The 24,108-nt window shown below is 48.8% G+C and overlaps 2 protein-coding genes across 26 annotated transcripts in view; one reads left to right on the top strand and one right to left on the bottom strand.

Annotated features, from left to right (window-relative positions):
- CD99L2 (CD99 molecule like 2) overlaps positions 1 to 15,648 on the top strand; it is a 105,519-nt gene extending 89,871 nt beyond the window's left edge. For 3 of the 9 annotated variants that reach the window (XM_080653805.1, XM_080653804.1, XM_080653800.1), the window contains 5 exons: positions 5,189 to 5,342; positions 5,718 to 5,837; positions 9,960 to 9,977; positions 11,433 to 11,498; positions 12,775 to 12,913. In XM_080653805.1, coding sequence (XP_080509931.1) covers positions 5,189 to 5,342; positions 5,718 to 5,837; positions 9,960 to 9,977; positions 11,433 to 11,487 — 347 coding nt within the window. In that variant the 3' untranslated portion in view covers positions 11,488 to 11,498; positions 12,775 to 12,913. Of the gene's footprint in view, positions 1 to 5,188; positions 5,343 to 5,717; positions 5,838 to 9,959; positions 9,978 to 11,432; positions 11,499 to 12,774 lie in introns of all 9 variants that reach the window. The other 6 variants (XM_080653807.1, XM_080653806.1, XM_080653801.1 and 3 more) reach the window with 4 other exon arrangements.
- Positions 6,912 to 24,108, bottom strand: part of MTMR1 (myotubularin related protein 1) — a 94,079-nt gene continuing 76,882 nt past the window's right edge. For 16 of the 17 annotated variants that reach the window (XM_080653789.1, XM_080653797.1, XM_080653798.1 and 13 more), the window contains one exon: positions 16,838 to 19,222. In XM_080653789.1, coding sequence (XP_080509915.1) covers positions 19,061 to 19,222 — 162 coding nt within the window. In that variant the 3' untranslated portion in view covers positions 16,838 to 19,060. Of the gene's footprint in view, positions 7,845 to 16,837; positions 19,223 to 24,108 lie in introns of those variants that run through there. The other variant, XM_080653781.1, reaches the window with a different exon arrangement.

The raw sequence follows: 24,108 nt of genomic DNA, 5'->3' as shown, positions 1-24,108 counted from the left end.
AATAAATCCCAGATACCTGCTTCCAGCTGGCCCTGGCCTCTGCTCAAGGACCATGAAGAAAAAAAAAGAAAAAAAAGGAGGGGCTGGGAGCCTGGATCACTGGGGGGCGTGGCCAGCCTGAAAACAGCCCTCAGCTCCTCACCTAGGCTGGCCACACTCCCATGGGGTGAGGGTTCCCGCTGGGGGGCTTGGCCAGTCTGCAAATACCCATCAGCCCATCACCCAGGCTGACCAAGCACCCCAGTGGGGATCCCCACCCTGAAGGGGGTGTGGCCAGCCTAAAAACGGCCCTCAGCCCCTCACCCAGGCTGGCCTGGCACCCCACCAGGACCCCCTACCCTGAAGGGGCTGTGGCCAGCTTGAAAACAGCCCTCACCCCCTCACCCAGTCTGGCCACGCCCCCCCAGTGGGGACCCTCACCCCATGGGGGCATGGCCGGCCTGCAAACTACCACAGGCCCCTCGCCCAGGCTGCCCCACACCCCAAGGGAACCCCTACTCTGATCTGGGACACCCTTCAGTGCAAACCAGCTGGCCCCCACCCATGCATCAGGCCTCTATCTATATTAATAAAAGGGTAATATGCTAATTAGACTGGGAGACCTTCTGGACATTCTTCTGGACAAAGCCATGGTGGCGGGGTCAAGGTAGAGGTGGTTAGAGGCCAAGAGGGGAGGGCAGTTGTGGGTGATCAGGCCAGGATGGGACAGCAGTTGTGGGTGATCAGGCTGATGGGAGGGCGGGGCCGTTGGGGGTAAGCAGACCAGCAGAGGGGGCCAGTTGGGGGCGAGCAGGCCATCAGTGGGGGTCAGTTGGAGGTGATCAGGACAGCGGGGGGTCAGTTTAGAGTTAGCAGGCCAGCAGGGGGGCAGTTGGGGGCGAGCAGGCCAGTGGGGAGGGAAGGTGGGGGCAAGCAGGCCAGTGGGGAGGGAAGGTGGGGGCCAGTTGGAGGTGATCAGGACAGTGGGGGGGTTAGTTTGGAGTGAGCAGGCCAGCAGGGGGGCAGTTGGGGGCGAGCAGACCAGTGGGGAAGGAAGGTGGGGGCAAGCAGGCCAGCAGGGGGGGCAGTTGGGGGTGAGCAGGCCAGCAGGGGAGACAGTTGGGGGTGAGCACACTGTCACGGGGGGCAGTTGGGGGTGATCAGGCTGGCAGGCAGAGTGGTTAGGGGCAATCAGGCAGGCAGGCAGGCAGGCAGGTAGGCAGGTGAGCGGTTAGGAGCCAGCAGTCCTGGATTGCAAGAAGGATGTCCAACTGCCGGTTTAGGCCCAATCCCTGTAAACTGGCAGTAGGATATCCTTCGTGGGGTCCCAGATTGGAGAGGGTGCAGGCCGGGCTGAAGGACCGCCCCCTCCCCCCATGCACGAATTTCATGCACCGGGCCTCCAGTAGCCAAATAAAAGCAAAAATCTGGGAGCAGCCCAAGTATCAATAGGAGAATCAGTGGATAGATAATTTATGATACACACTCATATGATGGAGTAAATTACTGGTACACATAAAAACATGGATAAATGTCAAAACATTATGCTAAGTGAAAGAAGCCAAAGGGGGTAAAAAAGAGTACATACTAAATGAGCCCAAACATATTAAGTAATAATACTTGCAAACTAATGTGTTATGTTAGAAATGAGATTCATGGCCGCCAGGGCTGGGATATGGACAGGGAGTGAATAGGGACATGAGAGAACTTTCTGGGGGTGATGGTAACATTGTGTATTTTTGTAGGGATATGGATTTTGCAAGTGTATTCATCTACCAAGACTTATTGAATGGTACATGTAAGATTTGTGTATGTAAACTTTACCTTCAAAAGGAATCATAAGCAAATGTGGAACTCTATGTTTAGAGGTCAGTGAATTGATATCTGCAACTCTGAAATGCATCACAGAAATAAGGGGTAGATGGACAATGATAAAGCAAATAATGCAAAGTGTTCATTATAGAATCCAGATATTGGATATATGAGTGTTCACTCTACAGTGCTTTCAGCTCTTTTGAATGTTATGAAACTTTTTTAAAACAGCAAACAAAATTCTCTTTAATGCCTCTCCCCTGCCTACAAGATACATTGAAGCCCCTTAGCCTGCTACCCTATCTTTCAGCCCTGGACCACCAGGTTCCTTTTATTTCCAAACATACGTATGAACATGTAGTGCATATCTTTGGGCCTTCACATTCTGTTTATCTTAAAAGCCTTTCCTCCACCAGATGAATTCCCACTCATTCCCCAGAGAGTGCTAAGCCATCCATCCTTCAAGAGAGACCTTAGATTGCTTTTTCTCCGTTTTCCATAGCAACTAGACAATTATACATTCCCATCAATAATATCTGAGGGTTCCAATTTCTTCACATCCTAACCAACACTTAGCTACTTTCTTTTTATTATAGGCATCCTAATGTGTGTAAATCAATATCTCATTGTGGGTTTAATTTGCATTTCCCTAATGACTAATGATGTTGAACATATTTTCATGTGCTTATTGGCCATTTGTGTGTCTCTGAAGAAATATCTATTTGCATCCTTTGTATATTTTTAAATCTAGTTATTTGCCTTTTCATTATCAAGTTGTAGAAGTTCTTCATATATTGTCAGTACTAGTTCCTTATTAGATATACAATTTGCAAATGTTTTCTCCAATTTGTGGGTTTGTCTTTCCATTGTTTTGGTGAAATCCTTTAAAGCACAGAAGTTTTTGATTTTGATGAAATCCAATTTATCCTTTTTTTATTTTGTTGCTTGTGCTTTTAGTACTAAAGTTTTTACTTTTGATATATTTTCCTTTTTAAGTTTCTGGATTTAGGATCATGTTTGGAAACTCATTCCTTGCCCCAAGACAATATAAATGTTGTTCTACATTTTCTTGTAGTGCTTTTATGGCTTCATCTGTTTTATATTTATTGGGAATTTCTGTGGAAGGTATTGGATTAGATAAATTTATTTTATGCCAGTGGTTCATCAGTTGTCCCAATACTATCTTTTGTACAGCATGCATTTCATAAAGGAACTGGGTTCACTATGTGCTCAGAGGAAATAAATAGAGTTCTGTTGCCAAACGAGGATCAAAGCCATGACATTGGCTTGGCTAACTGCAATGGCAGGTCTGTATGGCTGACTTTAATTCAGGTTCATACAACTAGAATGGATGGAAGGATCTTAAATGCCTATTTTTTTCTAATTGTTTAACCTCATAGTGTTTCTAGCTCACATGCCCATCTGAGTAATGAGTCTCCCACAGGATGGGATCACTTTTTTTTTTTGAGGTGGGGGGAATAACATTTTTTTTGGTAATCTTAGGATAACGCTTCCATACAGTCACAGGTTGTCAGATAGTGAGGAATTTGTAGAGATGTGTTGAGATTTTGAGTCTTTTTGACAGCCTGGGAGAGTACCAGGTCTCTCTGTCTGCATCTGGATGAACAATAGCCAGCGGCAGTCCTGTTTACATTTCATGTAACACCCTCTTAACTCAGCCATCATACAGACTGTGAGTGAGGTTCAAGTTGCTGTGAATCCGCATGACCATATCATTAACAAGGAAGGAGAAACTTGTGAACACTCAGCTTCATTCCACATCAAGGTGAAAGAATAGGTTGAATTGCTCAGATCTGTCTGGAAATCTGGTGACATGTCAGCAGAGGATGCCTGTGAGGGGGCTCGCCTCTCCAGCACAGCAGAGGAAGGCCATTGATGAAGCCCTATTGTGGTTTTTAAAATGCCAGTGTTCCTTGTTTTGTAAATAAGCATTCATATCCAATCATGGATCTTTATAAAATGCATTTAATCCAAGGGTTCAGCCCCAGGTGGGAACATAACAAACCTCATTTTCTCCCACAAGACTCTTTTTAAAAAATAAGCTTTATTTTTTTAGAGCACTCTTAGGTTCACAGCAAAATTGAGCAGAATGTACAGAGAGTTCCCATATCAACACTGCTCCCACACACCCACAGTCCCCCCCATTACCAACATCCCTTCCCAGAGGGTGGACATTTGTTACGATCCAGGAACCCACATTCCCCCAGATTCTTTGATTGGTGAGGGAAATGTCAGAGTTCATTGCCTCCAACATCCCAGGGCAATTTCCCCTAAGGACTCGGCTTTGTGAACAGTCTCCCTCCATTAATGAGTGTTATGCCCTGAGAAGAAGAGGGCGACATGAAAGGAGTGCTCAAAGCTAATTAATGTCTTGAAATGGCACCACTTGCTTGGCAGGGAGCTGCTGGTCTGGGGGAGTGTGTGTGAGTGTGTGTGTGTGTTTTATGAAACTTTATCACATGTATAGATTCCTGTGACTACCACCACAGTCAAGATAAAGGACAGCTGTGCCACCACAAGGATCCTGCCTGTTTTCCTTTTATAATCACCCCCCCTCTACCCTACTTAACTCCTGTCAGCCACTAATCTCATCTCCATCTCTGTGATATTTCAGAACCTTTTGAATTTCAAAATCCTGGGTAAGGGATTGTCAACCTGCATTTGTGTATGTTCCAAGAACAACTCCAAATCTATGCCAAGCTGGACGTGGAAGCCCTTAAAAACTCATGATTTAATCCTGTAGCATCTCATAAGGATGCTGTGTATGTACTTAAGTTACATGAACAGAAACATCTGGATTTGAAGAAAAGCAGACAAAGTACTAGGCACAGGAAGAAAGTAAATTGAAATATTAACTGTAAATCTCACTGGCTGGTGGGATTATGAATATTTATGCTAGCCTTTCATCTTTTTTAAAACAAAGTTTTACATAAGCTTCAGATAAAGAATAAATACTTCTTACCATAGTAGATACATGGGACACACATACTGTTGTCATTCAGAGTAAGGCTCACCTGACATGGGCCCAGCTCAGCCACCTGTTGGCAAGTCCTTAAGCTTCTGCTCTCTCTTCAAGATGGGGGTGTTAGGTGATCTGCCCCACTCGATTGCAAGGAAATTCAATGGAGTACTGTGCATTAGGATCTGGGATATAACAAATGCTCAATGCATAGTTGCTATCGTTTTGAAAATAAAAATTTCTACCTGGAATCCTGGGCTTTGTGAGTACTGCTTCATTTGGGAGGTTTACTGCCTGGAGCCTGTGCAGGGGGTAATCAGAACGGTCAGGGAGTTGGAAAGGGGCTGTCTCTCCTAACCTCGAGCTGGATGGTCACAGACTCACAGCAGACACTATGTGCTTTTGTCCTTTCTCCAGGTGATGGCCGGTATGGCAACAATGACGACTCTGAAGCTGGTGAGTTTGAGTCCCAAGATTTCTGTTGGAAACCACAAGGAGACATAGTGCTGGCCCACTCTCCTCACAGAGTTGGCCTACCAGACCTTCCCCTGAATGTTTCCGCTAAAGAACGGTGAGGCCAACAGCAGAGGGACAAAGTCATTTAAAGGAATGAATCATGAAAATATGGATCCCCAGGGAGGTTGTCCCATGGGAAGCTCGCTAGCGTGAGACCCAGAGACCTAACTGGAACTGAATTAAATAGTTCCATGTCCACCTTTTAGGCTTCTCAAAATGGAAATCCTTACAGAAAATGAGAAGCATTTGGCAAGTCCAAGGGGGCACTATGTCATTTGAACCCTTCTGATACAAATGGCTGGGTCTTTCAACACTGGCTCGGAAGTCCTGAGCATTAGAACAAACTTAGGTCAGTGTCTGAGCTGATCCTTGTGTTACTGTTAGCTTGACCTCGAGTCTTCTCATTTCTCCCAACCTCACCTTTACCCAGGAATGTCACCAGAGACTGGCACCATTGCCGGTGTGGCCAGTGCCCTGGCCATGGCCTTGATTGGCGCTGTCACCAGCTACATCTCCTACCAGCAGAAGAAGTTCTGCTTCCGCATCCAGCGTAAGTGGATCTGCCTTGCAGCCACTTGTGGCTGTGCCCGCAGCAATTGCATTCCCCCCACTCCTGGACGTGAACGAATGCTTAAGGCCTTTTGAGGGAAAGGGGCAGAAACATGAGCAAGTTGAGATTCTGGTCTATTCCACAGCCTGCCTGAGAGCAACTCCAGAGAAGACTTCCTGGGGGAGGGGCGGGGGAAATCCTTGAGGACAGATCTAGGCCAAACTGAAGTGTAAACCATCCTAGAAGAGAGGATGGGGCTGGACACATTGACCGCGGTCTTCCAGGGTTCCAGTTTCTAGAAGCCAGATTTCTGTGGGGGCAGAGCCCAGTGGCCATTGTGATGTTTCCTTGTCATAGAATAGGAGAGACCCTGGGATTTCTGTATGGCCTCAGATTTCACCCAAAGGAATTTGGGAGCTTCAGAGGCTCTGCGGTCAAAAGCTCCCTCTCATGATGTCATTTTTCTCCAGAGCAGAAGGCAGCAGTCTCTGGGGACCACTCATTCTGGCAACCTTTCCCTTCCTTTCAGATCCCAAGAAGTCACTACCCTGGTGTCCCTGCTCCTTCCCTTGTGAGCCAGAACATCTTAAAATACGTGGAATTGTGAATTGTTTTAAAGGAGTAGGAATGCAAGAGAGAAACTAGATGTAGTTTTGCCCCTTCCTTTACATGCTAGATTTGTGAAAGCCAGGATGCATCTGTTCTATGGCATGGTTTTCTATATATGGTACAAATGGAATTCTATCTTGGAAGCTGTCAGGTACCCCATGCCAGAAGCCCTGTGGGAATGCTGTTGGGGCGGGGGCAGAAAAACCACACTTGTTGGTTTTATAAACACAGCATTGATGTGTCACTGTTTGCTGAGAGTATGTCTCTAAGACTGGTGATTTTTAGTTCAAGGGACGACAGTATCTGACTCAGCAGTAGATTTCCTCTTTCCTGAAGCTTAGGATTATCCCCTATGAGGCTTCTCTTACTCTTTCTCTAGGACTCTGCCCTTAATTCTAGCTGGGAGCTGAGCTCCTCAGAAAATTAACCTGAGTCCCAGAATATTTTGAATGAGGATATTGCTGAAATCTCCAACTACTTTTTAATCTGGCCATCATATTTGCTTCTTTTACTCTTATACAACATTCTTGACCAGGGCCACCACATACAGCTATAGAGACTGCACACAGTACTCCGGGGGCACTATTCACATCCCAGTGCTCAACCCGCGCAACTGTTCAAGGTCTCCCTGCTTGAGATACTGTCAACTCACCAGGGATTGCGAAGCTGTAGAGTGGTGCGAACAAGGAAGAGTCAGAAGGAGTGCAAACCTGGAGACTGGATTGTCCTTAGAGCTTTCCTTTGTCCCAGTGCAAAATAAAAGAAACTGGCTTAAAACAACAGAAATCTATCTCTGCCAGTTCTGGAGGCCAGAAGTCCAAGATCAAGGTGTCAGCAGGGTTGGCTCCTTCTGGGAGCTCTAGGAAAGGATCCTTTCTTGCCTCTTCCAGGTTCTGGTGGCCCTAGATGTCCCATGATAGAAGGTTGCATCACTTCAGTCTCTGCCTCTGTCTTCACGTGGCCTTTCCCTCTGTGTCTGGCTCTCCTATTTTGTCTCTTATACGGACACTTGTCATTAAATGTAGGGTCCACCTGGATAATCCAGCATGATCTCATTTCGAGATCCTTAACTTGATCACTTCTGCAAAGACTCTTTTCCAAACAAGGTCACATTTACAGGTTCCAGGACATAACTTTTTGGGGGCCACCATTCACTCCAGTACAGCATCATTACCCAAATAGTAAGAACTCCCACAGCCCCATTGGGTAGAAATGATGTACACCCTCATCTCATAGTTGAAACAAAGGCACAGACAGTCCTTGAAGGAACTTACTCCAGATGGGAAGCCATGAATCCAGAAGGGGAGCCAGTAGGTAGAAACAGGGAGGAGAAAAAAGGTTGATTTCCAAACCAAAAAAGAGATGTCTGGGTTGTATCTGTTTATCTCTGTGGGGGTACTAAGGTGAAATGAGAATACATTATTTTCACATAAAACAGACAGATCTGAGGTTTTGCAAATTGGATTATCAGGGAAGACAAATAAAATGTGAACACATGAAGTACTTGGTATGTAGAACTGAGCAATTTATATGACACTAGAGGCCCAGTGCACGAAAATTCGTGCACTGGGGGGGGGGGTGTCCCTCAGCCCGGCCTGCCCCCTCTCACAGTCTGGGAGCTCTCAGGGGATGTCCGTGGGGAGCAGGCCTAAGCTGCAGTCTGGCCTCCCTCTGCGGGAGGTGACCAGACTGATCAGGGGAAGGTGCCACCCCCATCACCCCACTGCTGCTGCCACTGCCGGCCACAGCGGCTGCGAGGCCTGAGCCCCTCGCAGCCACTGGGGCTCAAGTCTGCTGTGAACCCTGGGCCTCGCAGCCACTTTGGCGTTGTCTGGATGGACGTTCAGATGGACATCTGCCCTAATTAGCATATTAGCCTTTTATTAGTATAGATTTGGGAAAGAATAAACCCAAAAGAGGGAGTGTTAATGACAGCTGAAAGTTTTGTGGCAACAAAGCTGGAGGACATGGATGTGACCTTTTTGGGGGGCAGCCTTGAGGTGAGGGTATTGCTGGGCCAGGTAGTGGGGTTGAGCCTGCTGGCAGCGTAGCATAGGCGAGGGAAGCAAGTGGGCTTTTAGAGCTAATGATGGCTCTGAAGAAGTTCATGGAACCCACTGGCCTCACAGATCCCTGAGTGGGAGCCAATAGGCCTCTCCCCAGCCCCCCATTCAGTCTAAGGGAAGGCTTCCCTCCCTGCCACAGGCTTCAGATCACACCCACTGGCTCCTATATGAGTGGACCCTCCACCTGTGTCTTTGGCCCCATTTCCCCCCCTTCAATCTGTTAATGATGTCATTATCATTGTTTAACCTACACTGTCCTGAATCCCTTTACTGGACACTTGTGCAAGTGCTAACATCACCCCCAATTTACACAGAAGGGAATCAAGTGTGAAGTATCCCCCAGTTTTGAAAAGGACCTCTTTTGCTTCTGTATCCACTCCCTGTACTACCAAATTTCTCTTCAGAGTTTTTAAGTTGTGTCCACCCTGTCCCTGTGGCCCCCCTCACAGATTCCACCAGTCCTCCTGGATCCTCCTGCCACATCTGTGGTTTACCAATCCTGGGGCTTGTGCCCCCTGCTCTGGGGTCACACCACCATCATGGCCCATGCCTTTCCAGGGACAGGTCTTCTAGTCCTCTATCTGGATGATTCCATCAGCCTCCTGCCTGTCCCCATGTTCCCCACACTTAACACTGTGCGGAGCAGCCAGAGGGGCCTGCTTAAAAATGCACAGGACCAGCTCTGCCAGGACCTCCCATGTTCCCCACTGCTCCCAGGTCATGGCTGAGCCCCTGAGCTTGTCATTCTGTAGTTTGGTTCCACTCAAACCACAACCCTGCCCTTTCATTCCCCTCCCCATCCTCGCAGCCCTGGCCCCATAAGATTTTCACCGCAGCCATACTCACTTCCTTTCCTGGGGCCTCCAGCATCCTCTCTTGCTGTCCCCTCTCCTCACTTATGTGCCCACAGCGCCCCCTGCTGACTGGTATGGAGATCATGGGGCAGGATTGGGCTTGGTGGTTTGTTTCTGTATCTGTGACTGCTGCCCCATTCACTCTCTGAACTGTCAGCCTGTGGAAAGACTGTGAGTGCATCTTGTGACATGTACCTGGTACCTACGCCGGGTGGGAATCAGGAGGAATCCCATGGATGTGGGGGTGGCTAAGCCCACTGTGAAGCTGGGGGCTGGGACTTCCTGCCCAGGGTGGCCTCAACTACCACTGTGTGGAGGTCAGAAAAGGCAGAGCAGAAACCACTCTGCACTGGGTGCACCAGGAAGCCCCCCAAGGGGTGGTGCGTGGCTACTAGGAGGGTCTCTCCCAACTGTGGCCCTCAGGGGCTTCCAGCCTTTTCTGCCATCAAAAGGGCTTAGGTTTTGGGGACCCTTTGCTTCCCGTCTCTGCCTTAAGTGTCAAGGGCCAGCGTGTTTCACCGAAAGCCCGTGTGCTTTGTTACCGGGGGCTGAGTTCTTGCTCCAGGGTCCTAAGTTTTGTGTCTTGCCTTCAGATGCAGCAGAAGGTCAAGGTAACAATGTACTTTGACTTACTCGTTTTTCTCTTCTGCTTTGGCCTCAATGCCTCATTGCCTCCCTCCCCCCATCCCGCTGCTTTTGCTCCTTCTCACGGCTCTCCACCCCATCCTCTTCCTTGGCACTCTCCAACTTGGCTGCAACCACACCATCTTTAGCTTTCCCTGATACACGTGGGAGGGTGCCACCTGCCAGACTTTCTGTCCCTAGGCTGGGTTTAGGGATGTATGGGTGGGGATGAAGGTCCTGTGTGGGATTCAGATGCCCCCTGGCGGTCATCCCTGAGGAGCAACCAGATGACTGCCCACAGGTAAAAGCCAGTCCAGTGCATGCCAGGATGGCAGCTGGACAGTGATCAGAGGTCAAGGCATCTCCCATCCCCCGCCCATTAGCTGGGGATAGCTTCCCCCAGCTCCATCACCTAACCTCTGTCCCATATAGGGGCCAGCCACACCTGCTGACAGATGCCCACATTTTTGCTGGACCCATCTGGTGTCGCCTTGAGCTCAGCAAGCATCAGGGCATACAGACAAACTTTTCTAGGCAAGGAGCCTGACTGCAGCCCAGGAGGGCGGAGTGACTTACACTGGTGCCTACTCATTTGGTTGGTTGGTTGTAACCATGACCCAGTGTTCCCACAGGCCCAGAGCTCTGATGAGATTTCCAGTCTCTTGCCCATCTAAGGATAAGACAGGGGCTCTTGACTCTCCCCAAGCAGCAGCAGGGGTGAGGTCCACTCCGAGTCCTGAGTGTCCAGCATGGTGCTGCTCAGTGGCCAGAGTGCTGGCATGCAGAGGATGCTTTGTAGAGTCCCCAAGTCCCTCTCGGAAATAGGTGGGAGAAAGCCCAAATAACTAGACCAGAGCAGCTGTTACTGGACCCTGGCACCTGTATGCGCTAAAACAGGGACAGTGCCATTCCCACTGCCTAGAGGAGCTGGTTGGCCTCTCCATGCCGCTGTTGCCGGGAAGGCTGTACACCAGCAGGAGGCTTTGCAGGCATCTCCAAAGTGAGCTCCACTCAGCTATCTGCCCATCTCTACTCAGCATCCATCAGTTCCTCATGCAATGCTTGGCTCCCTCTGTGCCTCCCTGGCCCCTGGCCCAGCATATGGACCCACGAGTGACACTGAGCCCTGCTATTGGGTGCCCCCTCTGCTGAGCGGAGCTGCTGTCTGGCCCACAATCTACATGTGGTGCCACCTGTCCTATGCACATGGGGTTTGTTAGGGGCCTTTGCCATGTGATATCATTTCTGAGGATGATAATGAGAATTGGGCAGGCAGCACACTCCCAGCCAGCCACTCTGCCCAAACAAGGACATTTAGGTGGCTCAGGGTGCAGGGTCTGAGTCTGAAGGGAGTTGGAGGACTTGGTTGGGAGTGCTTGATCTTGGTGCGAGACCCTTTGGTTCAGTCATTAACTCTGCCCTTTGTCCTTTGCCCTTTGCAGAGGGTCTCAATGCAGACTACGTGAAGGGAGAGAACCTGGAAGCTGTTGTGTGTGAAGAACTTTAAGGTAAAGACTTTTTGGTCAGTGTCCCTTGCCAAAGGTCCCCTAGTTGGTGAACCCAGCACTGTGCTGGGGTGCTCTCCCTGCCAAAGGTACCCTGAAATTCAGCCTTGGGAGCTGCTGGGTCACCCACTCCCCAAAACTAGACAGTCCCAGGCCTTAATGAGCTGGGGAAGGAGGAAGTGCAGAGGTGTCTGTTTCTAGAATATCCAGGCGGAACAAGGGCTGCAGTGGCCCAGAGGTCCCTGCACTCAGCCCCTGATCAGATGGCCACCAGGGAGAGTGGGACCACAGCGAGGGACAGCTGGGGCTGTGTTAAGGACTTCAGTGCGCTATTGGAGCTTGGGCTGTGCTCCTGAGTTATCTGAGCATGAGCCCCTGGCCCATGTACTCGCTGCAATGAAAATAGATGACTCCAGACAAATTCTGATAGAGCCCTGGGGGATATTTTACCCTAGACACATAAACTTTTAATTTGAAAATTGCCAAAGGCAAGAGGGAACTTGGTTAAAACACGGACCCTATTATTGGAACCCCCCCTCCCTCCCTCCCTCCTTCCTTCCTTCCTCCCTTTCTCCCTCCTTTCCTCCCTTCCTCCCTCCACCCTCCCTTCCCCCCTCTCCCTCCTTCCCTCCCTCCCTGTCTCTTTCATGGTCATGAAGCCCATTCTGGGTGCAGGAGCCATCAGCAATGGAGGCTGCATAAGGTCTGCTGGCACCAATTTCTCAGGGTAGATATCACCTATGGCTCCAGAATTCAAGTGGGGTGGTCAGGAAAGGCTGTTTTCCTCAGTAGGGGCTGGGTAGGCATCTTGTGGCTGTATTATAGGGCAGCAGCAGTGGGGGTGCACAGGGTGCCCCATTCCCTTGCTTAGGATGGGTACTTGACAATATTGCACTGAATGAATGAAAGAGCCCTGAATTAAAACATGGGAAAACTGGCTCTACAGTAGCATTCACTATAAGCATTTTTGAAACTCTTAGCCAACATTGTGTGAGCATGTTCTGTGGACCAGGTACTGTGTTGAGTGCTTCATTTAAAATCTGCCCAGCAACCCCATCAGAAGCACTCCCATGTTACAGATGAGGTAAGGGGTTGCCCTGACAGGGGACAGAGTGGGCACTAGAGGGGAGTTTGGCCAGGCAGGGCTGTGCTGCCCCAGCCCCTGGACAGGACAGACAGGGAACCAGCTCGCTGTCCCCAGCAGGGGCTGACTTATGTATTTGTACCTTCTGTGCAGCATGGAAATGAATCCCTTCTAATGGGCATCTTCTCTTCCCAGTGAAATACTTAGAACTACCACCACAGTCCGCGGAGCCACCGCAGCCCAGCCACTGAGGACCAAGATCCTTATTTCATTAGGACCCGCAGCTGCTGTACTGTTCCTTTGATATCATTGGCTTCTCGTTGTTCTAAGTTTTTTGGATGAGTTCTCAGTGTTTGTGAGTTTGGTTTCTGTGCCCTGCAGACAGGGTGGGGTGCTCTCCCTGCCAAAGGTACCCTGAAATTCAGCCTTGGGAGCTGCTGGGTCACCCACTCCCCAAAACTAGACAGTCCCAGGCCTTAATGAGCTGGGGAGGGGGACCAAGCTGAGGGAGGCCAAGAGATTATGCTTAGGGGACAAGAGATTGACCACAGGGTAGTGTGATTCCTGAGGTATTACACTGACTCACTAGCGGGTTTCTGCCAAAAGGCAGCCCTGATGTGACCTCAGAGAACTAACACAGCTAACACACGGTGCTTAGAGCCCCTACAGGGAACGAACCAGTGAACACCAGGTAACATTGGGCACACACGACACCCAGGGTGGAGGTGGGGGGTCATTTCTGTCCTTTCCAATTCCAGTTTGACACTTGCTGCTGGGCTTCCAGAGAGCTGGTCAATGTGGAGACTTTACATTTTACATTTATTTAATTGCAAAAATGCATGCCATGCTAGTCCTGCCCTCAGAGTTTAGGAATTTTCTAGACAAGTAGAAGCTGTGACTCTCAGGTCTAATTCCCATCTGATTCCATAGGGGACTGGATGTGGTCTCCAGGCTGACATGATTAGTTTTTAGCAATCATTTATGTCCTAGAAATGCATTTATCCCCCTTCCTCTTGTGTTCTTATTTGGTAGCAAAAGCTATGGACATCAAGAATGAGTATCAAAGCCAGAAGCATGCTTGTTGTTTGCTTAGACATATATTTGAGGGGAAGGAGAGGGGAGGGGAGGGGAGGGGAGGGGAAGGGAGGGGAGAGGAGAAGAGGGGAAAGATGTGTGCTTGGTTTAGCAACATATGCCTGCCTTGGCAAGTTTATAGATATACTGCCTGGCCTGTTGATGATGAGCACTGGGGGCCTGCTCACTGTGGGAAACACCAGAACCTGGGGACTGGCTCCTCACTTGACCTGGCACTATCTTGTTTGGGCTGGAGCAGAGCTGACTTCCTGGAATGTTCTCTTTGGCCCATATGTAGTCCCGTTTCTGGGAGCTCTGCTGTCAGAAGCTGAGCTAGAGTGGGGAGTCATCGTCTACTGATTATAAGTTTTGAGTGTCAAAAGTCACTCCCTGAAAGCATAATGAAGCTCAGCAGGAAGGTAGGCTCCTATTTACACAAATTCATGTGCCTCTGCCCTGCACGGAAGGCCCCACCAGTCTCCTAGGCTCTATGTTAGCTCCTTGTCTGCTGAGCTAAGAGAGCCAACTCCAACTTAAGGAAACAGTTGAAATCTGAACAGACCACTTAGGTTATCTAATGCATGCCTCATGTGTTCATTTATGCACTTGTTTTAAAAACATATTCCGTTGTATGATGGTAATCAGTTCAGTTGGATTGTGTGGCTCACTGCTGCCCTTCAGATCCATTCCCAATGCAGGCCTGCGGGTCCTAAAATGCCTTCTGTGGGGGGGGGTACCTCCCATTCAGGCCAGGAGTGTGTGTCTTTGAGGGGGCGTGGAGCACAGGACACTGGAAGAAGGAAAATGTGGCCTCCCCATGTTCCAAGAGATTGAGCAGGGGAGGCATTGCTTGCAAGGTATGCCTGTTTCTAACACCTCCCAGCCCTCACTAGCCAGATTGTTGTCAACTTTGCTTGGCTTTTCCATCCCAATGATGACAAGAGCTAATGGCCTGAACCCTGGCCAGTGCTGGGCTGGAGGCAGCTATGAAGGATTTTTGCATCTGTGGCTTGTTGCTACGTAGATAGGTTGACCTCAGGACCCAGGGACAGCCAGTGTCCTAAGGACAGGAGTCAGAGAGGGATTGTGTTAGGATGTCTGGGCACCAAGGCCCTCCTGAGGCCTTTAAAGGGGAAAAATAGGGCCAGTGTTTGCGTGTGATTAAATACTTCTCTACCTGCCACCAGGAACTGTGGACATTTATAGAGAAGTCAACCACAGCAGCGAGTAGGATGAGGAGTGATGTAGCCTGTGTGGCCCCTGGCATGGTGAGGATTGGCACTGGAATTAGCACTGTTGGGTTTCTCCCCTTAGCTTTAACCTGAGGCTTGTGATGGCAAAGAGCCTGCACTCCTCCATCTGGGATGAGAAGTCAACACACTCTGTAAAGCCACATTCTGAGCAGCACTGACTTCAGCTGCCAAACCCATTTTGTTCCTCCCTAGCTCTCTGGGTGCCTTCTTCAGAATGAGTGCTCAGACTTGCTGCTAGTGGCTGGCCAAGCCTAAAAAGTCACTCAGCCACCCATTTGCAGAGCTGTCATCCCAGGTGGAGTACTGATACCTGCAGAAGCCTACAGGGCTTTTGTAACTATGTGATTATCTGAAAGTTGCATTGGCTGGTGTGGGCCTCTCTCAGGTGATAAGGGAGATAAAGTGAGTGAATTAGAAGGGCCAGTTGAAAAGAGCCAATCCGTATCAGCTTAACGTGATGGGCAGGTTGCGGGGGGAGAGGGGGAGGAGAGCTGGCTCAGTGTTAATAACTGAGCAAGTGGAGGAAGGTGACATGGCAGCTTTGTGGGGTGGAATACCCACTCAGGTCAGACCCATAGAACAGTGCCAGTACACTGCCTTGGCTACTTGGGTTGGGAGTTAGTACCAGTTCTCTGAGGAAGAAGAAAAAGAGACTGATCGAGTCCCAGTACTTTGTATGTGCTTGTATTTAAGTGTGAATTGTAAACTGTCTCGTCTTTGCATTAAACAAAATGGAACCTAAGAGATTATTGCATTGTGATGGTGTTTAAGGCACTTCCTTTGTCAGGTGATGCTGTTTTTTCCCTAATTATGATATGGAGCTGACCTCCTCCACACCCTCCCCAGCCAAAGGTATTTCTTTGGAAGGAGAGAGGTAAGTTAGGGCTTCCAGGGGGTGGCCCCCCTCAGGGTATAAGGAGCTAAGGCCTAGAGCTATACAGTGATGTGCCTGATGTTCCAGGGTGTGTGGGGGGTAAGGGGTGGGTGGGAGGGCAGAGGCAGGCCCCAGACTCTTGACTCCCAAGCCCACTGCTTTGCCTTCTTCAACGAAAGGCAGTATCGAGGGTGGCTGTGAGGTCTGTGCAGTGGTTTCAGCCAGACAAACTGAGCAGGGAGGGGGGCCCTGCACCCCATCACTCATTGCTGCTGTGTGTGGAATGGCCTGTTTGGGATAAAGTGTGCTCTTGTCATGACCCTACAGCTTGGCTTACAAACTGAAAAGATAGCCTGACATTTCAGTGTGAGCAAGATGCAGTGGACACTAGGAGGGCTTCCACATTGAGGTGGGTGACATTTTTGTTCTAGTAGTAAAACAGCACTAAGACTTCAAACCCAAACCCACCGAGTGACTTTTCAGTGCAGAGGTTCTGCATGGCCAACTGGAGTTTCACACAGTGGCCCTCCTAGCCTTGCTACTCAGCTGTCACTGCTGAGGACTACAGCTCCAGTGACTGCTCCATGGAGAGGGACAGGAACCCAGGACTTTTTAAGAAGGGTGAGCCTCAGGGGTACCATGGTTTCATCCAAGCCCTTACAGCCCTCCCCCCCCCCCCCCCCCGCAGAAGGCCAGCATTCCTTATATGGGCTTCTTAGAAGTGCACCCAGTTTTAGGCTGCAGGACTCGTGGCCTGGAAAGACAGCCCTGCCTCCTCAGAGCTACACCTGGTTCTCAGGTGTCTCCAGTCCTTTCCTGTGTCATTAACATTTTTTCAAGGTTAAGGTCAAGGGGCTTTTCAGATTTTTAAATCACAGTACTTACCCATTTCAGCCAAAACACTGAGGACTTAAGATAAACTGCATTTATGATTTAGTAAATGAATTCAATTATTTAAAAGCACATAATAAAATAATATGGATTGAATGTTTACCATTACTAATTTTCCCCAAGGGGAAAAATCTACCAAAACACTTTAAAAAAGAAACCACAGAGCAAAGATATTATCATTTTAATTACAGATTGTAATATAGTGCATCAGGTGAGGCAAATACGATACTGTACCAGTTTTTAAAAATCTGCACCGTAAAGGTTTTACATTCTAGTACACTTAAATAAAACCGAAAAAAAGAACTGCTTAGGTAACAAAACTATACTTCAAATTATTTTAGAAATAGTTTTGTGCTAGGAACATATAAAGGAGAATGATCTCAATTGCTGCTTTCAAATCCAATGGGAGTTTCTAGGGCTCCTCCTAGGACCCTGCATGCAGAGGAGGGTGCGACAGCCCAGGCTAGGCCCCCACACTGCCCAGCACCAAGCTAGCTGACCTGGGCAAGAATAAGCCCACTCTGCTGCTCTGGTTCTGTCAGAAGCCTCATCCAGTCCCCACCAAGTTTAATAGTCTTAGTGCAGCTGGGGATTAAAGGATATTTCTAGAGAACAAAAAAAAGGGAATGTCTCCATTTAGAAAAAAAAATCAGTGTATCAATGAATAATCCAGTTTATCCATTTGTAAATAAGCTTTCAGATATGTTGGGAGCACAAATCAAAAGCTAATATAAATTGAACTATGATTTAGAAACAAATCCCCAGCCAATAAAAATGGAGAATTCATTTTAGGTAATCAAATCACTTTGAAGAAGTACTTCTGATACCTTACGAGTACCAGATAATTTTCTTTAAGAATCAGAAAGTTCCAAGTTGAAAAAACATCTATCCTCTTAACTATTTGTAAAAAAAATCTTTTTTAAGAATATATTTTCAAAAATAAGGTCAATATGTAAGACTGTGCATGGCGTCCACTAATTAAATAAACTAGATATTCCAATGCAGTTGTACTCAGCTCTAACCCTATGGGCTTCTGAGGCCCCCTGACTCCAAAGGCAAGCTTAATTCCTGCAGTGGTGGGGGTCCCAGTGACTGGCAAAAATGGGCAGTGCAGGGTGAGGGTGTGACCTGCTGGGGCGGGTACAAGATTCTGTGACACCACACAGAGGAACTCAGCTCTAGCGCTAGTGGATGGACCAGCTGATGGTAAATTAGTTCCTACCCATGCTGACAAAGTCCCAGAACCCAAAGTCAGGAGGGAAGGCTCAAAACTGGGAGAGGCCTGGCCGGAGAAGGTTGGCTCTGAGATGAGAAAAACCCAGGTAAGTGCATGTTATTCTTTTGGCAACTGAAGCCACAGCTCAGTGGTTGCTTTAAAATACTGACATGAAGTCATATGAATAAACTGAATTAAAGTGATCTTCAGACAGGCAGGTAACAAGTGAGAGTGGACTGAGAAGCAGGAGGCTGCAAGGTCAGACAGGCCAGGAGCTGTGGACAGCTCTGTGAAGGAGCCCACAGGGAGGCCAGCGCAGAGCTGCCAGAGTCCTCTCCCTCTGCAAAGCCATCCCAAGGGAAACTGCTGCTATTGCCATCAGTGGCCTAGACTACCTCAGGAGGCAAGTACCAAAGTTGGGTGAGGCTAGAACACAGTGCCTTTTAAACAATTGTATTCAAGTCACGTTTCAAGTGTACCACATAAAAGTTATCATGAGCTGTTTTTGAAAAGAATTTCTCACACAGTCCAGTTAGCAGATACCTCCTGGGGTGACTAGTATAAACATAAAAAAGGACATAGGAAAATAAATGCATATTTATCTTTTTAAAAAATACCTTACATGTACACAACAGTAATTGGTACAGGGGCCCCCTTGCAAGAACTCTAGAACAGAGGGCAATGGTCTGTTTTCCCCTCAAAATAGTTAACTTTAAAACAGTCAAGTTGTAGCAAGGAGCTGAAAGAAGCCCGGGGCTGGCAACATGGTCTCTAAGTAAATGGTGTTTGTTTTAATGAAGGAAAGAAAGGGTATGAGACTTTCTTGAACCTAAGCACTATGTTCCATTCACTATGGCTTCTCCCAAGCACCTGGGCCGGTCACAGGGTCAATGGGACAGACAGCCACCCCAAGAAACCCAACAGGAGGGAAATGGGATGTTCAGAAAACAAAAAAGTATAGATGAGAGTGGGAGCTGGCACCTAGCCACACACAGGGTTGCTGGTTGGAAGTGCCGTCCAGATGTGGAGGGCACTGGCCTAATCCTAAAAGATAAGATCACAATCTATAGCCGGGACAGGTCACAGGACCCTTGCCTGAGTCACTGGGGAGATCAGTGGAGCTGCAGGATGGCCTTGATGGCTGGACTCACCGGAACTGCCACCTCTGCAGCATCAGACTGAGGTGTGGACGGGTGTGATTGAGTGGGAAGGCGAGGAACCCCGCTCAGATGGGGATGAGGCTCGAGTGGCCACCTCCCGCTGCAGGTCCTCCACCCTCTTCTGCAGCTCCGCCCTCATGGCCAACAGCTCCTTGAGATTTTGGTGAATTGGCATCTGGGGGCAAGCAGGACATAGCTGCGTTAGCCACTCATGGGCACTTTCAGCATGCAGATGCTTCTAACTGCAGGATGAGTTCACAACCAAGATGCCCATGTGTCCTCATGCCAAGCTACAGGGACTCCCTACCCAGGAGCCAGAGGCTCCAGCTAACCCCGTAGGGATGCTTCTGTCACCCTGTGCTCCTCTGCCAGCTTGGCCAAATTCCCAGAGAACACAAGCAGGCTCAGGTGAAACCTCAACCTGCGCATCAGGCAAGGCTACAGGTACCGACTGGAAGAAGGACACACAGTCTTTTCAGACTGGTTGTAAAATGCTACTGGCTTGTGCCCCTTGCACGCATACATACCTCCATTACCTCTGAATTTTTACAATTTTATAAATAGCTCTACTAACTAAAAATGCTTCTGTTAAATCAGCACTTTCTACAACTTGAAGTTTTGTTCGTTTTCATCAATTGGAACAGGAGCTAGCAGAAGCCCCTGGAAAGGGCAGTGCCAGCAGAGGGGAGTCCTCTGGGGACATTGGCTCTTCCCTCCCTCCTTCCTTCCATACAGCTAGGCACAACCACTTAACACCCTCTAATGGCTTCTTCCTGCTACCCTAAGGGTAACAGCCTGGCCTTGTCCTTAAGGCCTGTGTGGTCTGACCCCAGCCTGCCTCTCCTGCTCACCTCTCACCAGGTCCTGCTGCCACTCCCCTCCAGCATTCCAGAACCTTCCAAGTATTGGAAGCATGTGCTGTCCCTTCTGCCTGGAGCACTCTTCCCCCACCCTTTTCACACACATGCTTGCTTCATCCCACAGGGACCAGTGTAAAGAGCACATGCTCTGGGGGTGGGGAGGCGCTTTTGGGCTCTCCACTCCTATCAGGCCTGTTTATTTCATCATTTACCAGAGAGTGAACTGTCCCATCAAGGAAGCCAATGATGACGAGCCTGACTGGAAGGAAGAAGGAAGGTGGAAGACAGATGAGAGGGTCAGAGATCAGAGAAGGGGGAAACAGATGAGAGGGAGGGACAGAGAAATTAGTGAAAGAAGAAGAAAGAGACAAGGGGGTGACAAAGATGACAGGGAAAGAGAGGGACAGGCAGAAAACGAGAGCTGGATGGAGATGTGAGTGAGCGAGCCAGAGAAAAGAGGAAGTGAGATGAAAAAGAGACAGGGCAGCCAGGTGCCCCCATCATAGCAGGGTGGCTTGGTGACCAGCACGGAAGAGGCCAAGAACAAACTCCTGACTTTGACAGGTCAGAGGAAAGAAGGAAGGGGACAGCAACATGAGTGTCTGACAGCAAAGGCCCCCATAACAAGAGAAACTTACCTGAATTGGTGCTGATGCCAAAGCCACTGTGAGGTGGGCAACAGCACCCCTCTCGGCCTTAGGACCTATTTGGCATTTTCCTGTTTGCAGGATCATTTGGTTCCAATCAGATGATGGATTGTTTCGCAATCAGGGTCCAATTACTAACACACATGCACACGGCCTCAGAGAGAGCAGACCGTGCAGGGACTATGCAAGTTCACACACACCCAGGGCCTAAGAGGAGCATCATGTATCTCCATGCAGCCTTTAGGGTCTTTTCTTATATGTCATCTTCATTAAAAAACTGAGACAAAGTCATGCTTGCTCAAGAAAATGCCCACTTAGGGGCCAGTGGGTGCTAGCATGTATGAAACATAAGCCAAGAGGATCCCAAAGGATTTAAGACATGTGCTGGGCCCTCCCCTCCCACTGGGCCATCCTTTGATGGATTCCCAGGAGCCCCTCTCAAGGCAACTAATCTAGCCAGTCCTCCACAGGGGAAAGAAGCCCAACAAGCTTGTGCCCCATGTATCCTCCCTGTCCCTCCTACTCTCTGCTCAGCCTGGCTCACTGTCCAGTGTCATGGACACCCACATCAGTCATCAGAGACAGCCTTGTTGCTGATCCCTTTGCTACAGGCTTCACTTCCCCCTCCCCATTTCTGTCCACCTTAGTGTTACCAGAGTGAGCTTTCTAGAACATATACCAAGTGTTGCCTAAAAACCCTGTCAGGGTGATGGGGGGATCCCATAGCCCCTGGGATAAAGTGCAAACTCCTACAGATGCTTCACAGGCCCTCTGCAGCCTGGGCCTGCCAAGCTCTGGCCTCTGATGTCAGTCACTAAAGCCCAGCCTACTCCCCAACATGCTCTGTGTGCCCAGCACCTAGAAAGTCTCCAAAGCATGCCTGTTGTGTTGAGGATAAAAAGCCATGGCCCATGGACTGCCTTCCAGTTTTCCCTTCTATGTAGCACAGTGCAGGGAGAACACAGAAAGTTGGATGACCTGCCTACCACCCTTAAAGGTAGGAATTCATTTTACACTTGTACCCCCACAAGGTCTCAGCGAGGCTAAGGGCCCTACCCACATCAGGCATCAGAGACAGAATCACAGCCAGAAACAGGATTTGGCCCTGGCTGCTTGGAGGCAGCCTTCCCTTCCATAACTAACTGCACCAGGAGGCCCTGTGTGACTGATTTTGGCCACTAGGGGATGAGTCGCCCAAGGAGTAGGCCACTCCAAAGAGGAAAGGAGAACAGATTTTGGAACTGTGCTTGTGAGGAAGCTTTCTGGAGGCCACAGATGATTGCTAACTGATATCATGGCACTCTGCGCAGGGATCAGTTAGCAATCATCTTGCTAACAGAGCTAGGACAGATGCTCGTTGGTACAGGCATAAATTTTACTGAACATTTAAAATGAGTTACTAATGGCTTACTGGCCACAAGTGAAATTTTAAAAAATCTGTATTAAAACATTGACCACTGACCAATGTATACTAAATGTATACTATTTGTTTTCATGGAGTAAAGAGTTGAGACTGTGTCTCTCCAGCTTCAGATGTTCTTCAATAAAGAAAATATTTTACAACTCTTAGAAGTTAGCATTTTTGCTACTCAAAGCACACACTAAACCCAGAACCCGTTTGGTATTTAGAAATGTGCTCTGGCTGCCTTAGTGCTGCGATCCCCTCACACTAGTGTGGACATGTGTGCTTCCCTTGCTACTCCGCGCTGTTGTAACATAGGAAGCGGCTAGTAGTCCCTTGCACCACGTTAGAAATCTACATGAGACATGCTAACAGCAGCTGGGCCCTCATATAGTAAATGGAGGGGAGTTTCAAGTAAGAAAAGGCTCCTAAAGAAGGTTCTGAGACCACCAGCTATTGCTACCATGAGAGGCAGAGTAGGGGGTGATTTAGCAGCAGCCTGTGAGGCATGGAGTCCATCAGCCAGGGAGGAGGGGGTGGCAGGGGAACCCGAGGCCTGGTTCTAGGACCTGCTTGGACAGAAGGACAAGTTCTGGGCTGAGCGGGCCCTGATCACAGTATTCTGGAAAACAGGCCTCAGGTCTTGAGGGTGGCATGGCTGACTCAGAGGTTCCAGAGAAGGAAAGGGCTTTTGTAGCTAAAGCTTCGTGGAACAAATGGAATGAACCAGACACAGGGAAAGAAGAAGCAAGTGATGAGCACCTTGGGCTGTGGTGTGAGAGAGAAAGGGAGCCAGTCAGAAGATGAAAAGCAGTGCCTTGGGCAGCAATTTGCACCTGTCAAACAGAACCTGGAGCTAAGTCTACAGTGAGTGAATGTTCCAGTAGGGTGGGAAGGTTAGTGAAGTGACAGTACCTTCGAAGTTCAAGTGCCAAGCCAAGTGAAAAGGGAAATGAACAGTCTGGTCTTCCCCAAGGTTAGTGGGGCTTGGGATTGTTATAGGTGGAATCGTATCCTATCCCATCATTCATATGTTGAAGTTCTGACCCCCATACCATAGATTGTAACTATATTTGGAGAAGGGTTTTTTACAGAGTTGATCAAGTCAAAGTGAAATCATTAGAGTTGGCCCTAATCCAATATGACTGGTGTTCTTATAAAAAGGGGAAGTTTGGACACAGAAACACACATAAAGGGAAGATGATGGCCATATACAAGACAAGGAGAGAGGCCTGGAGCAGATAATTCCCTCATGGGCCTCAGAAAGAACCAACCCGGCTGACACCTTTCGTCTTGCCCTTCTAGCCTACAGATCTGGAAGACAACACATTTTTATTGTGTGAGCCATCCAGCCTGTGGTACTTTGCTATGGCAGCTCCAGCAGATTAAGACAGAGATGAAATGTGCCTGGAGAGACTGAAGACACTGAATGAGAGGGAAGAATTGAGAAGGAAGAGGGCAGAAAGGAAAGGTAGATTTGTGTATCTGTGGCCAACAGAAGCGATGATGTTAAGCAAGGCCCTGGAAACATACTCCAGGTGGACTGCCAGGAAATCCTAACAACATTTAACTTTAAAAAAACAACTTTGGCAGAAAGCCTTCTGTCCACGGAGGTGAGGGCTGCCTCTCATCAGTGTGTTCCCCACCTCGCACCAACCATGCCCTGGCCACCCATGTGGAGGAGATTGAGGGTGGGGCAGGACTGTGTAGAGCAAAGGTTTGGAGGAGCACCTTGGGGACCCTAACTGGTAGTGTCTGAACCATAGCTCAAGCTCAGTCCCTGAACACCAACGGTGACCACAGCCAGGCTGCCTGGCCTTGATGTGCACTGTTCTCTAATTATTTTTTCAATCTCAGAAAATATCAGAGTGAAAAAGTGTGGCAGGAGGGGGAAACTTTACCCTTTCTTCAAGGGGCACTGCTCTGCGGCTCAGCACAGGCTCCCTTTCTGCTGTGCTACTAGAATTTAGAAACGGACAATGATGCATTTTTCAAATACCCTTCCACTGACTCCACATATGGTACCCTGCATAATTGGTACTGCTACCCCCATAACACCTCTGAGTCAAGTTCCTGGAAAAGCTGGGTCAAACTTGGTAGCTAATAATACTTCATCTATGTACCATCAGCAAAAGACAGAGGTGCTAAGATT

Source organism: Plecotus auritus (genome assembly GCF_963455305.1).
Source record: "Plecotus auritus genome assembly, chromosome: X".
In the NCBI taxonomy this organism is placed as follows: Eukaryota; Metazoa; Chordata; class Mammalia; order Chiroptera; family Vespertilionidae; genus Plecotus; species Plecotus auritus.
The sequence above is the reverse complement of the archived record's forward strand: the minus strand, read 5'-3'. Positions and strand labels throughout refer to the sequence as shown.